Here is a 13,711-nt window from a genome sequence, read left to right as displayed (position 1 = left end):
AACAAATCTTTTTCTGTATTTCAGTTGCATTTTTACCTTTCTTGAAATAATAAAGCATAATATGTCAAAATGTTGCTTTTTTTATCTTCAATATTAAAATGGCTACACAAAAATTCACCAATTTTTTTTTTTTAATGCACGCTGATATGACAGTTGTCACTATGCAATCTAACAAAATTGTTTCAAAAGAAGTTAAAGACAACTAAGTGCTACTAGAGCCATCTTACAGAAAAAAACAAAGGAACTCTTTGGCCAACCCAATATTTAGCATATAGTAAATCTGGAGTAATGTACGCCAAATTGTTTATATGTTCTGGTAAAGGTATTGGGGTAAATTTTATATTTCTGTATTATTTGAATCTTTACAAAGAAAATGTATTTCTTTTACAATTATAAAAACACAATGAATATTTTTAAAAACCTTTTAACTGTTTCTTTAACCGCAGTATCTGACAGCCCTTGACGTATTCATTTCTTTCTTTCTCCCTTCCTTCCTTCCTTCCTTTCTTTTTTTTGCCACGCTTCATGGCATGCGGAATCTTAGTTCCCTGACCAGGGATGTAATCCGTGCCCCCTGCCGTCTTAACCACTGGACCACAAGGGAAATCCCAACTTATACATTTCTATATACTACTAACGTAGCCCAAGGCCCAGCTCCAAGTCGATACTGAATAAATGTGCACGAGCAAAAGGACTCAATAAGTTGCAATATGAGAAAGGACTCTTTTTATCAGGATGAAGGATGATAATTTTCAAGGTACATCCCAAAAGTACAGTCTTCATTTAATTAATAAGGTTTCAAATCACGTTGACACTGGTGGGCATGTGATGGCTTTCTTCAGTGTAATTCATGTCCAGCCTGGTCAAGCACCTCAAGTGCACATTTTTGGGTCACCAACGCCCATGGCACCCGGCTTCAAACTTGGGGCCCTCAAGCTGCAAAAGGAAAATCAAAAAGGAGTAGGTGTTGCTAAGAGATCTCTCTAAAATGGAGCCAGAGGCCACTGAGGAAGTGTGACTTATGCATGTCTCAGCCCAGACAAAGTCTGACCTTTTGACCGCTTATCTATCGTCTAACAAAGGTATCCAGAACATCTGCACGATGTTCCAGAAATTCAAGATACTTATCCGGCCCTTACCCTAAATAACTCGTGACAGTCTATCCCTTAAGGACAAATATTTCCTTTTAGCATCAAAGTTAATCATAATTCGTGCAAGACAACTTTAACAACCTAGTGGTTTTTGATAAGCCTCTGACTCTTTCTCTTTCCCACTCATCCTATTTTGCTGGCACCTATCTCCAGTTGCAATTCCCAGGATCCCAAATAAAGCTCTTTGCAGCCTCCATGCTGATTACTGTTTGACAAAGCCTCTAGGTTCAGTTACCGCAGTCACCCATTCGAGCCTACGGGTGCCTCACGCATGCGCCCTACTCTGCAGGGCCCTGGAGCTTGAAACCTATCTCTCCCGCTGTCCCGGTTCCCTTTACCCCCAGGGCGATCTACCTTCCGTACACTCCCAATTCCACAGCGCGGAAGGCGGAAGTAAGTGGGCGGGGTCACCTGCGCGCTCCGCCCAGGAAGTGGGAGGGGCCTCCGGGCTCCACATTTGTCTCCCGCCGCCTCCCAGTCGGATTGCGGCCGAGGCCGGTCCTGGCTTTGTAACTTGCTCAAGATGGCGGCGCAGCCACCCAGCGGGATCCGCCTCAGCGCGGTGAGCAGCCGCGAGGGGTGGAGCGGGCCGTGTCCCAGGAGGGCGGGCAGGCGGGCAGGCGGGCAAGCGAGGGGGGGCCGGCAGTGGGCGGTGGCGACTCGTCGACCCGGCGCGGCGGCTGGGGCCGCGGCGGGGCCGGGGGAGGCGGCGGCGGCCATCTCGCTACCGACGGCGGAGCTGCTAGGCGGCGGGCAGGGCGGGGCAGGGCCGGGCGGCGCGCGCCGGGCTGCGTTTCTGTTTTGCCTCCGCGGCTTCGGGGCGGGTCGGGGCCGCGGCCCCTCCTCCTGGCTCCCTCTTGGCTGCCCCGCAGCTGTCGTCCGAGGGCGAGGCCTCGGCGGCCAGTCCGCCCGCCCCTCGGACCGCGGGGCCTCTGACCCATCCCGGCCTGCGGGCCCGCGGGGTGTCCCGGAGGGGGAGGGAGAGGTAGTCTGCTGCCAGAAGTGCCCAGCGGCCTTGACCTCCTGGCGGTGGGACGGGGTGCTGCGAGCTGGTACTAGTCTTCCTGATTCATTTAAATTCCTGCCGCTTCCCTCCAGTTAAGCCCTCGGGCCCAAATCGCTACTAGGCCACCACCGAGCTCTCCCGTTTCCCCTCTAGTCTCCGGGTCGTGTCTGTTCCGGAGCGTCTCGGGTTCTTGGGGATCCTTGAGCTTTTTTTTTTTTTTTTTGTATCTGTGAGTCTTTTTCGGAGGGAGCGGTCACAATATGAATTAAAATTTCACAGCCTAAGGTGTGGGCGTGGCCTCCCTACCTGATTCTCCTTAAAAAGTTGGCGTTGTTATGCAAAACTGTACCTCTTCTCTGGAGGGTGTTGGTGCTGGCCAGAGAATGGCTGCAGCAGTCTCATTCGAATGGTAATACTATTGATTTAAAAATGGTATTTTGCCCATTGACTTGCATTCATTTAGCCAGATTCCTGCCAACACCTGGTAGATATCATTAGACTTTAACGTTTTTCCTGATGAGTGTGAAATAGTATCTGTTTACTTTACATTTACTTGACTGAAGTTGAAAGTTTGTCACATTTCACCCTTTTTGGTTTGGGATTTAAAAAAGAAAAAATATCCTTTGCCCATTTTTCTATTATCTTTTTCTTTTGAGATTTTTGGTTTGGGATTTAAAAAAGAAAAAAAAACAACTTCATATCCTTTGCCCATTTTTTCTATTTTTCTTTTGAGGGGTATTTTTATTCATTTATGAGTGTTCTTTACATATTCGGAATAAAGGCTCTTTGGTTACCTAACTGGTTTATTGAGTGAGATAGTATTTAGTAGATGGAAGACAGAGAGGAACTTTACTCTTTCTTACCAAAGCTTTAAACATTATTTGCTAATTCACCTGGGTGAATCTGGACAGATTCTGATGCTTTCCAATTAGCCTCGGGTACAGTTAAGTCAGACCTTAACTACTTTAAAAGCTCTTATTCATTTTAAAGCCCTGCTCTTTCCCCTCATATTGGGCCAAATTCTGGCCCAGAAAACTGTGGGGAGAAAAAGGAGTGAACTGGGTTTTGGTTTTTTTTTCTTGCTATTTCTGCACTTTGATTCTCTTCCCCATTCCCCAGCCCCTCCCAAGTTGCTATCTCTGTCTCTTCAAGATTGAGAAGACAGAGGGAGCAAAGATAAGGGTCAGTCTTGAGAGACTGGCATTGTTGTTAGCTGGCTCTCTGGGTGTAGCAGCTGTCCATGTGCTAAATCTTTCTTTTGTGGGTAATAATGGGCCGTTTGGAACCTCATTGACAGAAATCTCCCATCTGCAGCTTCTGGAGTGTATTTATACTCGTCTTTTGCTTTAGGACAGGAATTGGCAAACTGCAGTTTATGGGCCAAATCCAGCCTGCCACCTGTTTTTGTATGGCACACGATCCTTAAATGGTTGGGGGAAAAAAGATAAAAGAATAATATTAAGTAACATGAAAATTATGTGAAATAGACATTTCAGTTTCCATAAATGAAGTTTCGTTGGAATAAAGGCTTGCTTATTCCTTTGGAATAGCTCTCAAATGCTAATACCATTTTGTGACTGAGAGCATTGGTTCTGGAGCTCACATGCCTGGGTTCAAATCCTGACTGATAACTGTGTATGTGACCTGAAGAGTGGGAATAATAATCTTACCCACTGGAAAGTTGGTTTAAATGAGCCAGTGCCTGTAAAAGTCTTATAAAGGTCCTGTTCACGCCATAAATACTCAGTAAATATTTGCTGGTTTTTTTTTTTGTTTTTTTTTTTTTTACCGTTAGCAGTGAAGCCTATCCATTTTTCCAAAAACAGGTGTAGCTTCTTGAGAACAGAGTACATGGGAAGAAAATTTATGTCTTTTCTTGGAAATATGTTTTTGCTACCCTTGCTCTTTACATATAATTTGGCTGGGTTTGTAATTCTAGATTAGAAATTTTTTTTTTTTAGAATTTTAAAGGCATGCTTTATTGTTTAATAGAGTCCTATGCATTGTACTGGTACTTAGGCTGGAAACTCAAGTCCATAATATATGGAAAATTTTCTCATTTATTTGGTGACAGTTTTCCCTTTATTTTTCTGTTTTCTTTTGTCTCCTGTTTTCCTTCCCATTGCTTTTTCTTTCTGGGAGATTTCCTCCGTTTCTTCTCTTACCTTTCTCTTACCATATATTTAATTATTATAAACACTGTCTTATTCTCTGAATATCTTTTAAAAATCTTTCTCAATAAAATATTTGTTTTTATCTCTGGGTATATTAATCATAGTATTTTTGAAGTTTTCTTTTGCTCACTGCATTGCCTGTAGTTTCTTTACATTCTTTTTTTTTTTTTTTTTTTTTTTTTTTTTTGTGGTACGCGGGCCTCTCACTGTTGTGGCCTCTCCCGTTGCGGAGCACAGGCTCCGGATGCGCAGGCTCAGCGGCCATGGCTCACGGGCCCAGCCACTCCACGGCATGTGGGATCTTCCCGGACCGGGGCACGAACCCGTGTCCCCTGCATCGGCAGGCGGACTCTCAACCACTGCGCCACCAGGGAAGCCCATTACTGTGTGTTTTTTATTCTAATTTTACACATTCTCAAATGTCTGGAGATGGTCAGCCTTCTACTTATATCTCCAAGTGAGACACTAAAAAAATGGATGTTCATACCCAAGTAGAGCTAGTCCTTTGGTGGGCTTCAGTGTTGGGTGATCAGGTAGAAGGAGCCAGCGATGTTGTTGGAGCACTCTCTGTCAGTATCTGTTGACCGTAAAGAATGGAAGTGTTAGACCATAAAGTAAGTATGTTTAAAATAACTTTTAAAACTTGTAAAAGAATTTTTTTTCAAGTGAGGGATTAAAAAAAGCTATCCAGAATGGCCTGGCACAATTGTAAAAGAACCAGATAGAAATTTTAGAAATCATTCCGTTTTCCAGAGAGGAATTCTACATCTAGTCTCCTGCATGGCTTATATAATCCTGGCTGCTAGTTCTTCTGAAGTAGGGAAAAGGAGATAGGAGTATCCCATTGTTCAGTTTGCAGATTTGGTTTTCATTTGTTTACTGTTATGGTAAAATACACATAACATAAAATTTACCATCTTAACGATATTTTTAAGCGTGCAGCTCAGTACGTTAAGTACATTCACATTGTTGTACAACCAATCTCCAGAACTCTTCATCTTGCAAAACTAAAACTGTACCCATTAAAAAACAACCCTCCGTTCCCCCTTCCACCAGCTCTTGGCCGTTTTACCTTCTGTGAATTTGACTACTCTAGGTACATTATATAAGTGGAATCATACATTATTTGTCTTTTTGTGATTGGCTTGTTCCTCTTAGCATAATGTCCTCAAGGTTCATGCATGTTGTAGCATGTATCAAATTTTCTTCCCTTTTTAAAGCTGAATAATATTCCGCTCTATGAATATACTACATTTTGTTCATTCATTCATCGATGGACATTTGTGTTGCTTCCACTTTTGGTTATTATGAATAATGCTACTGTGAACATGGGTGTGCAGATGTCTCTTGAAGACCCTGCTTTCACTACTGTATACAAAATAGATAAATTTTATACAAAATAAAAACAGTAAGGACCTACTGTATAGCACAGGGAACTATATTCAATATCTTGTAATAACCTATACTGGAAAAGAGTCTGGGAAAAGAGTTTGGAAAAAGTATGTGTGTATGCATATATGTATATGTATATATGTATACACACACATACACACATACCTTTGTGTGTGTATATATGTATGTATGTATAATGGAATCACTTGGGTGTACACCTGAAACTATCACAGCATTGTAAATCAACTATACTTCAATTAAGGAGGAAAAAAAAGACCCTGCTTTCAGTCCTTTTCAGTATATACCCAGAATTAGAATTGCTGGATCCTATGGCAAATGTATATTTAATTTTTTGAGCCCCCTCTATATTGTTTTCTACAGTGGTTGCACCATTTTATATTCCCTCGAAGGGTGCGCACGAGTTCCAGTTCCTCCACGGCCTCCCCAACACTTACTTTCTGCTTTTGTTGTTGTGTTTTTTGTTTTGATTTTTAACAATACCCAACCCTTTGAGCGTGAGGCGGTATCTCGTTACAGTTTTGATTTTCATTTCCCTAATGATTAGAGGTGTTGAGCATCTTTGGAGAAATATCTGAGTCCTTTGCTCATTGTTTAATCTGTTTGTAGTCTTCTTGTTGAGTTGTAGGAGTTCTTTGTAAATTCTACATATTAACCCTTCATCAGATACTTGATTTGCAGATCCCCCCCCCCCCCCCCGCCATCCTGTAGGTTGCCTTTTCACTCTGTAGATTGTGTCCTTTGATGCAGTGGTCCACGGCCTGCTAGGAACCGGGCCGCACAGCAGGAGGTGAGAGGCTGGCAAGCGAGTGAAGCTTCATTTGCGTCTCCCCATCGCTTGCATTACCGCCTGAACCATTTCTCCATCCCCCGCCCCTCCCCCCCCCTTCCCAGTCTGTGGAAAAATTGTCTTCCAGGAAACCAGTCCCTGGTGCCAAAAAGGTTGGGGACTGCTGCTTTGATGTACAGAAGTTTTAAATTTTGGTGATTTCCAGAAGTCATTGCCAAGTCCAATGTCGTAAAAGGTTTCCCTTATGTTTTCTTCTAAGAGTTTTATGGTTTCAGCTCTTTGATCCATTTTGAGTTAATTTTTGTTTATGGTATAGGGTAAGGGTACAACTTCATTCTTTTTATGGATATCCAGTTTTCCCAGCACTATTTGTTGAAAAAACTGTCCTTTCGTCATTAAATGGTCTTTATACCCTTGGGGAAAATCATTTGACCATATATGAGAGGGTTTATTTCTGGTCTATTTGCTGACCTGCTTTTAATCCACCTGCTTTTGATTGTCTGTGAGCCCGCCGCTGTCAGTTTCTCCAGAGAGCAGACCTCCAGCCTTACATGGTTTGCTGAGGGTAGTTGAAGGGCTGCTCAGGGTAAAAGAAGGAGCTGGGGAATCTTTATTCTTTTAAAGACTTTCCACCTATCTTGTTTTCATACAACTTCTAGTATCTTTTACTTCAAAGGTACAAAGTCTAATTTCTAAGGCTTTCTGGGGTTGCCAAGGTTCCTGACCTGCGTCTGGTTGGTTTTCTCATCTCCTACAGGCTTCGGATTTAGCTTTTTCCAGGCTGTTAAATCAGTTGTCACTACTAGTCTGTGCTTTCCAGTTTCCAAACTACTGACTGTTTTGTCTGCTATTAGTAATCACTTCTTTGATCCTTTTTGTTCTGGGTTTATGCCCCTTTTTTCCCTTCATTATAGAGCGGCTTCGGGAGGCCGCAGAGGTAAACACCGTCCATGTGTTCAGGCTTCCATCTTATATTTAAATGATTTTTTTTTTTTTTTTTTTGCGGTACGCAGACCTCTCACTGTTGTGGCCTCTCCCGTTGCGGAGCACAGGCTCCGGACACACAGGCTCAGCGGCCATGGCTCACGGGCCCAGCCGCTCCGCGGCACGTGGGATCTTCCCAGACCGGGGCACGAACCCGTGTCCCCTGCATCGACAGGCGGGCCCTCAACCACTGCGCCACAAGGGAAGCCCGAGGATTACTTTTTAAATGTCTAGTTATTTCAAGGGATTCCTGTTTTATAGGCTGATATTTCTTTTACCTAGTGTTGGGGGGCGATGTCTAATACTACTGTATCTTGTCTGCTAATATTTTCTCCTGGTGGATTGTTTCCTTAAATGTTATTTTAGATTGTTTACACAAATATTCCCCACATAATGTCTCTGGGAGAACCCTATGCAGTCTGGTTGAGGCTGTGTCTCCACAGTGGTTCTGCAGGTTATATAAATTGAAATGCTTAACCCAAGTGAAGGCATGCCTCTTTACAGAATTTCATGTTACACTTTTTTTTTTTTTTGTGGTACGTGGGCCTCTCACTGTTGTGGCCCCTCCCGTTGCGGAGCACAGGCTCCGGACGCGCAGGCTCAGCGGCCATGGCTCACGGGCCCAGCCGCTCCACGGCATGTGGGATCTTCCCGGACTGGGACACGAACCCATGTCCCCTGCATCGGCAGGCGGACTCTCAACCACTGCGCCACCAGGGAAGCCCTACACTTTTTTTTTTTTTTTAACCTAGAGTCCAGACCAAAACAGAAAGCTTCCCATAGGGCATATTCCCCCACCCCCTTTTTTTACTGAGGAGGTAAGAGGGGGCAGTTACTTCAAGTGCGTGCTTCTCTTCTGCCATGTCTCCTACCCCTGAGTCACCATTAACATTGAAACCTTTGTATTCCAGTTCAGCACCCCACTCTAATACACAATTTCAAATTTTATTTTAGTTTTTAATTCCTTCTTTACTTGAGGCCCTTGAGGATTTTCTTTATTTATATATGAGCTCAGTTGTGCCTTTAAGAGTATACTTAGTTTTTTAAAAAAACATACACTTATAATGCTTATTATGTCCCAGGTGTTCTTCTAAGCATTTATAAATATTAAGTTTTTAAATTCTCTTAATGTCTTGGTAAGCTGATACTATTATCATCCTCATTTTCACAGATGATAAAACTTGAGGCACAGAAGGTTAAGTTGCTTACCCAGGATCACACATCTAGTTAGAGATACTCCACAGTCCATGGGGTGTGTGTGTGTGTGTGTGTGTGTGTGTGTGTGTGTGTGTGTGTGTGCTGTTGAAGGATGTTTTTCTTTCCAGCTGATGACATGTTCGAGAGATGAGAATTAAGAGTAGTTGAAAATAATGCTTTTGTTTGAATACCCAAAAAGCCACTGTTTAGCATTCATCTTTTCTTACTGATGCCTTCTTTGCTTTGTTCCCCCGGGACTCTAACTCAACAACAGTGTGTGCCATGTCAGTTTGGAGTTGGTATATAGGATGAAGTCATTAAACGTAAGTTGACAGTCTGCCCACAGTCTGCTGTACATCTAAAATCAAAGTATTACAACATGGACCGAAACACCCAATTTCTAACTCTAGACTTCACACCTAACAAATTCATAAAATAGAGAGCAAAGACAGAAACTATTCTAAGGGTTTCTGGTATTGATTAATCGTTTTCTCCTTTGGTAGCCAGAGGCTTTACACCCCAAAGCCATGCCCCATAGTAAGATTTAGAATGGGTGAGGAGTACACTATGTATTCTTTTATAAATGGAGGACTGATGATTGTGCAAGGGGAGGGCCTGGGACAGGACTCAGGTAGACTAATTTGACAAAAGGTTTCTTGTAGAAGATGAAGGCCTGGAAATTGACTTTCTTTCTAAAAACTCTTGTTTTAGAAAGTTGGGGAATTCCTTATACACCATTATTACACGGATGTATGCTATAGAAAGTATGCCATAGGAGGTCTGAATTACATATGCTCCAGTTTGAAGACCACTCTTCTACAGAATACTATTTCTCACATGTGTACTTTAACCTGATAGTAAACAAATGTGCTTAGGGATTGTCTAAAATCGAGGGTGGACAGAGGAAAAGTAGACCTCTTTCTGACACCTTGTGGCGGCAGCTGAACACTGTAAATGCAGCTGGTTGGATTTATAATCTAATCATATTTCTAGGGCTCTTCACATGAAACACTTAAAGTGCCTCTTTTTTTCCCCCTTAAATATGAGATAATATGTTCAAAAGGAACACAAAAAAGTCCTCATTTCATGGAAATACTCTGCATATTGAAATTTCCAAGCCTCAGCCTTTTTAACATTTGTACATTTTTAGGCATTTGATATCTGCACTACTCAGGAATTTAGAGTTCCCTGTAGCATGAGGTTGATTAACATACTCTTTCCTACTGTATTACCATGAATCAGACATAAAATCTCTGGAGGTCAAGAAGGTTTGTTGCATTTAAACTGTTATTTGACATTGTTTGAAGGCTTTATAGATGTATACTGCTCCAGTGCTGTAAATTCAACTGTTGATATAATGAACTTGGAGAGACCATGAGAAAAGGCTGTTGATTAATAAGCAAAGCTAAGTTTATTAAGCTTAATGCACTAAAGGAGAAAACACCCCTTTGACAAAGTCTTAGTTTTATCTCATGGTAATTTTGAGGTAGGTCTTGTAGGGTGGATAGCTTTGGGATTGGGCACTTTATGATACGGCTCTGGATTGGTGGACGCCCGGAGGCAAGGGTTTTGCAGCACAGCTTGATGAGAAACTGTTTAGTTGATTTATAGCCTTATCTTCCAGGAATCTCATTTTCCGGGTTATGTCTTCCAGGTATATCCTGACGCAAGCAGCTAAGTCATTCTTGCTTGGTCTCTCTTAATACTGGGACAGAAAATTATTTTGGCATCTGTTCTCAAAAGTAAGACCTTAATTAATTTACGTGAATCATTGGTTTATTTCAGCTTTGCCCGAAGTTTTTACATACAAATTCTACTAGTCACACTTGGCCATTTAGTGCGGTTGCTGAATTAATAGGTAAGTAAATTGGTGTTTCGTATATAATCTGTTGCTTGCAATTGAAGTTCTAAAAAGCTTTTTATTGAAAAATAGTATACAGATGTGCTTTTTTTTTTTGCGGTATGCGGGCCTCTCACTGCTGTGGCCTCCCCCGGTGTGGAGCACAGGCTCCGGACGCGCAGGCTCAGTGGCCATGGCTCACGGGCCCAGCCGCTCCGCGGCATATGGGATCCTCCCAGACCGGGGCACGAACCCGTATCCCCTGCATCGGCAGGCGGACTCCCAACCACTTGCGCCACCAGGGAGGCCCTACAGATGTGCTTTTAAAAAAACCAAAGTGTATCTCAGCGATAACATTGGTAAAGGTTACCTAGCATAACAGCTATTCAAACTGATATCAAATTAATCACTGCTCAGCCTTCCCTATACAATTGTCAGAGTATTTCCCTATATTACTATCAAAGTATTTTAATTTGCAAAGTTCCTAAAGCATTTATGTTGAAAATATTTTTAGTCCATTATAAAAGAAATACGTCTATTGCCAAAACGTGAGAATTATGTTATTTTTTTAATAGTCTGAAAATATTTATAACAGTAGATTCACTTTTCTGGTGTTAGTAACTAGGAGGATTATATTATGTTAGATTTGTGGTAATAAATTCTTGGTTTTTCAGTAGATAGAATGATCAAGGTATAGGATTATATTTAAAAAGTGTTTTAATGAACATGAGGAAAGAGGCAAGGTTGTGTTCAGATTTGCATTATGGGTCATTTTTTTTTTTTCTTGGTAAAATTAGTGCACATGAATTCTTGGGAATTCTTAGGTATACTTTAGATTCATTATCAAGAAAGGGTCCTATGTTGGATGTGCAAGGAAGAGAAAAGAAAGAAAATTTGAGAACCCTTCTTTTCTTTGGTGAAGTTAGATTTTCCGGAGTCTCTCAGCTAACATGTGCTGTTCAGATGTAGACTCTGAAGTGCAAACGAGATAACATTGCAGCTCTTCACGGTCATTCTTTTTCAGGGCAAGGGGGAGGAGCTACTTAGCCTGGGGTTGTTCATACATAGAGCTTGCCTAGCTTTGGGTTAGGGCAACTGAGAGTCATGGTGCTCTTTGTGGTGTATCGGATTTTTAAGTTTTTTTATGAAGCTAAGGTGGTTGATGAAAAAGATTATTTGATTTTAATTGAAGGCTTACGGAAGGATAGTTTGAGAACCATTATTTATATTATAATGAAGACTTCAAAATATACCTCAAAAGTATTTTTAGTCAGTTAGGGATATTCTGATAGATCTTAGATAGTTCACAAATTGATTTTATTACTGCTACTGTTGAAAAGTTTTTCATTTTTCTTTGATATATTCCTCGTACTTACTTATTCTGAGAGAAACACGTATGCTAGGCAAGGGTGTTAAACGGTGAGGTGTACAGAGATGAGAAAAATGTACCAGCCACCAGAAACTTCTGTCAGATAGAAAAGGGCTACAATTTGAAGAACTGGGTAGAAGTAAACCTTCATCTGTGTGTATAGGTTGGCATACTGCTTTCTCATTTATTCAGTAACTGTTGTGGACCTTCCATGTTAACTTGCAGTGCTGTTGACACTCAGCTCTCAGTTTCCCTTATGATAGCTAGGCTAGTTCTTTGGGCAGAAGACCTTCCTGTCTTGATCATCTCTTCAGTGCAGTGATTCTTCTGGCTTTACACTTTTTCAGTGTAGTGGGTACCAGTCTCTGCTCTCTGTATAACAAATGGAGGGCTTTAGATAGAGTTAATTCTGTAATAGTCAATGAACAATATATAGCATGGTACAGTTTAGTTTCATGTTGTCAAATCTTAGGAGTTCCAAAACATTTCAGCTTTTAAATTTTCCGTAAAATACATTATTCCGTTGCTTGTCAAAGTGTTGTTCTGAACTAATTGCTCTTCTTTAAAATCAAAATTTCGCAAAACTTGTTTCTCAGATAATGCTTACGATCCTGATGTGAATGCTAAACAGATATGGATTGACAAAACAGTGATAAATGACCACATATGCCTGACATTTACTGATAATGGGAATGGTATGACTTCAGACAAATTACATAAAATGCTGAGGTATGTAAAAGTGTCACACTCCTTTAAACTCATTGCTTTTACCTAGTTCAGGTGTTTCATGTGTCATACTTAGAGCCTGTAGTTTTTGTTTTTTAAACATGAAATGCTATACCCACAGTGTGCTCTATTCTCCTAAGTCATCCGTCATTTTCTACTACTGTTAGATTATTACTATTATTATTATTATTTTTTTGCTGTACACGGGCCTCTCACTGTTGTGGCCTCTCCCGTTGTGGAGCACAGGCTCCGGACGCACAGGCTCAGTGGCCATGGCCCACGGGCCCAGCCGCTCTGTGGTATGTGGGATCTTTCCGGACCGGGTCACGAAGCCGCGTCCCCTGCATCGGCAGGCGGACACTCAACCACTGCGCCACCAGGGAAGCCCTACTGTTAGATTATTAAGCAGTCCCTGCCATTCTGATCACCCGCTCCCCATGTCTGACTTATCTAAAATTCCACCATTCCTTTAGAGTTGTAGCACATTGACATCAGTTGTTTGTGCTTTAGTGGAAATAGTTTTAGCTACTATTTCCAATAAAACTTACCACTCTGGGGAATGGGGACTGGTAATTTTAAAGTGACACAGAGGATGAGGAAGTAGCATAGTCGTAAGAGCTTGGGCTCTAGAGTCACAGAATAGGATGTCAGGATGAAGCCAAATGTGCCTGAAATAGAAGCTAAGATACATAGTACAGGTATGAGGTAGAGGGAGGATTTGCCTCAGAGGCCTTTCTGCTATCTCTCAGATACTCCTTACTCTGATAAAAAAGGCAGGTTCACCCGATCAATAATCATAGTACGGCAGACTTGCTGAGAGCAAGAGAATCATTCACACTTAAAGGAAGAGATTTCATGGGGTGAAATCTCAAGGTCCCTGGAGCCTAAATTATAATTCAGCTATTTAGCTAGGATGTGCCAGGCAATGAGCTCCTGTTTTAGTATGTGTAATCTTTACATCCCTGTAATGTGGATTTGGTTTCCTTCGTTTCAGAGATAGGGAAACACATCAATACAGATTAAAAGTAATTTGCCCAAGATTGTACAGCAAGGAAGGATAAGGC

General features: G+C 41.8%; 1 protein-coding gene across 3 annotated transcripts in view; it reads left to right on the top strand.

The window, feature by feature from the left end:
* Window positions 1-1,622: 1,622 nt before the first annotated feature.
* The window catches only part of MORC3 (MORC family CW-type zinc finger 3), a 42,081-nt gene continuing 29,992 nt past the window's right edge, over window positions 1,623-13,711 (top strand). For 2 of the 3 annotated variants that reach the window (XM_060098507.1, XM_060098508.1), the window contains exons 1-3: window positions 1,623-1,713; window positions 10,498-10,570; window positions 12,518-12,650. In XM_060098507.1, coding sequence (XP_059954490.1) covers window positions 1,675-1,713; window positions 10,498-10,570; window positions 12,518-12,650 — 245 coding nt within the window. In that variant the 5' untranslated portion in view covers window positions 1,623-1,674. Of the gene's footprint in view, window positions 1,714-10,366; window positions 10,455-10,497; window positions 10,571-12,517; window positions 12,651-13,711 lie in introns of all 3 variants that reach the window. The other variant, XM_060098509.1, reaches the window with a different exon arrangement.

The sequence above is a fragment of the Mesoplodon densirostris genome, chromosome 5 (genome assembly GCF_025265405.1).
Source record: "Mesoplodon densirostris isolate mMesDen1 chromosome 5, mMesDen1 primary haplotype, whole genome shotgun sequence".
In the NCBI taxonomy this organism is placed as follows: Eukaryota; Metazoa; Chordata; class Mammalia; order Artiodactyla; family Ziphiidae; genus Mesoplodon; species Mesoplodon densirostris.
Note: the sequence above shows the minus strand (reverse complement) of the source record. Positions and strands in the feature narration are given on the sequence as shown.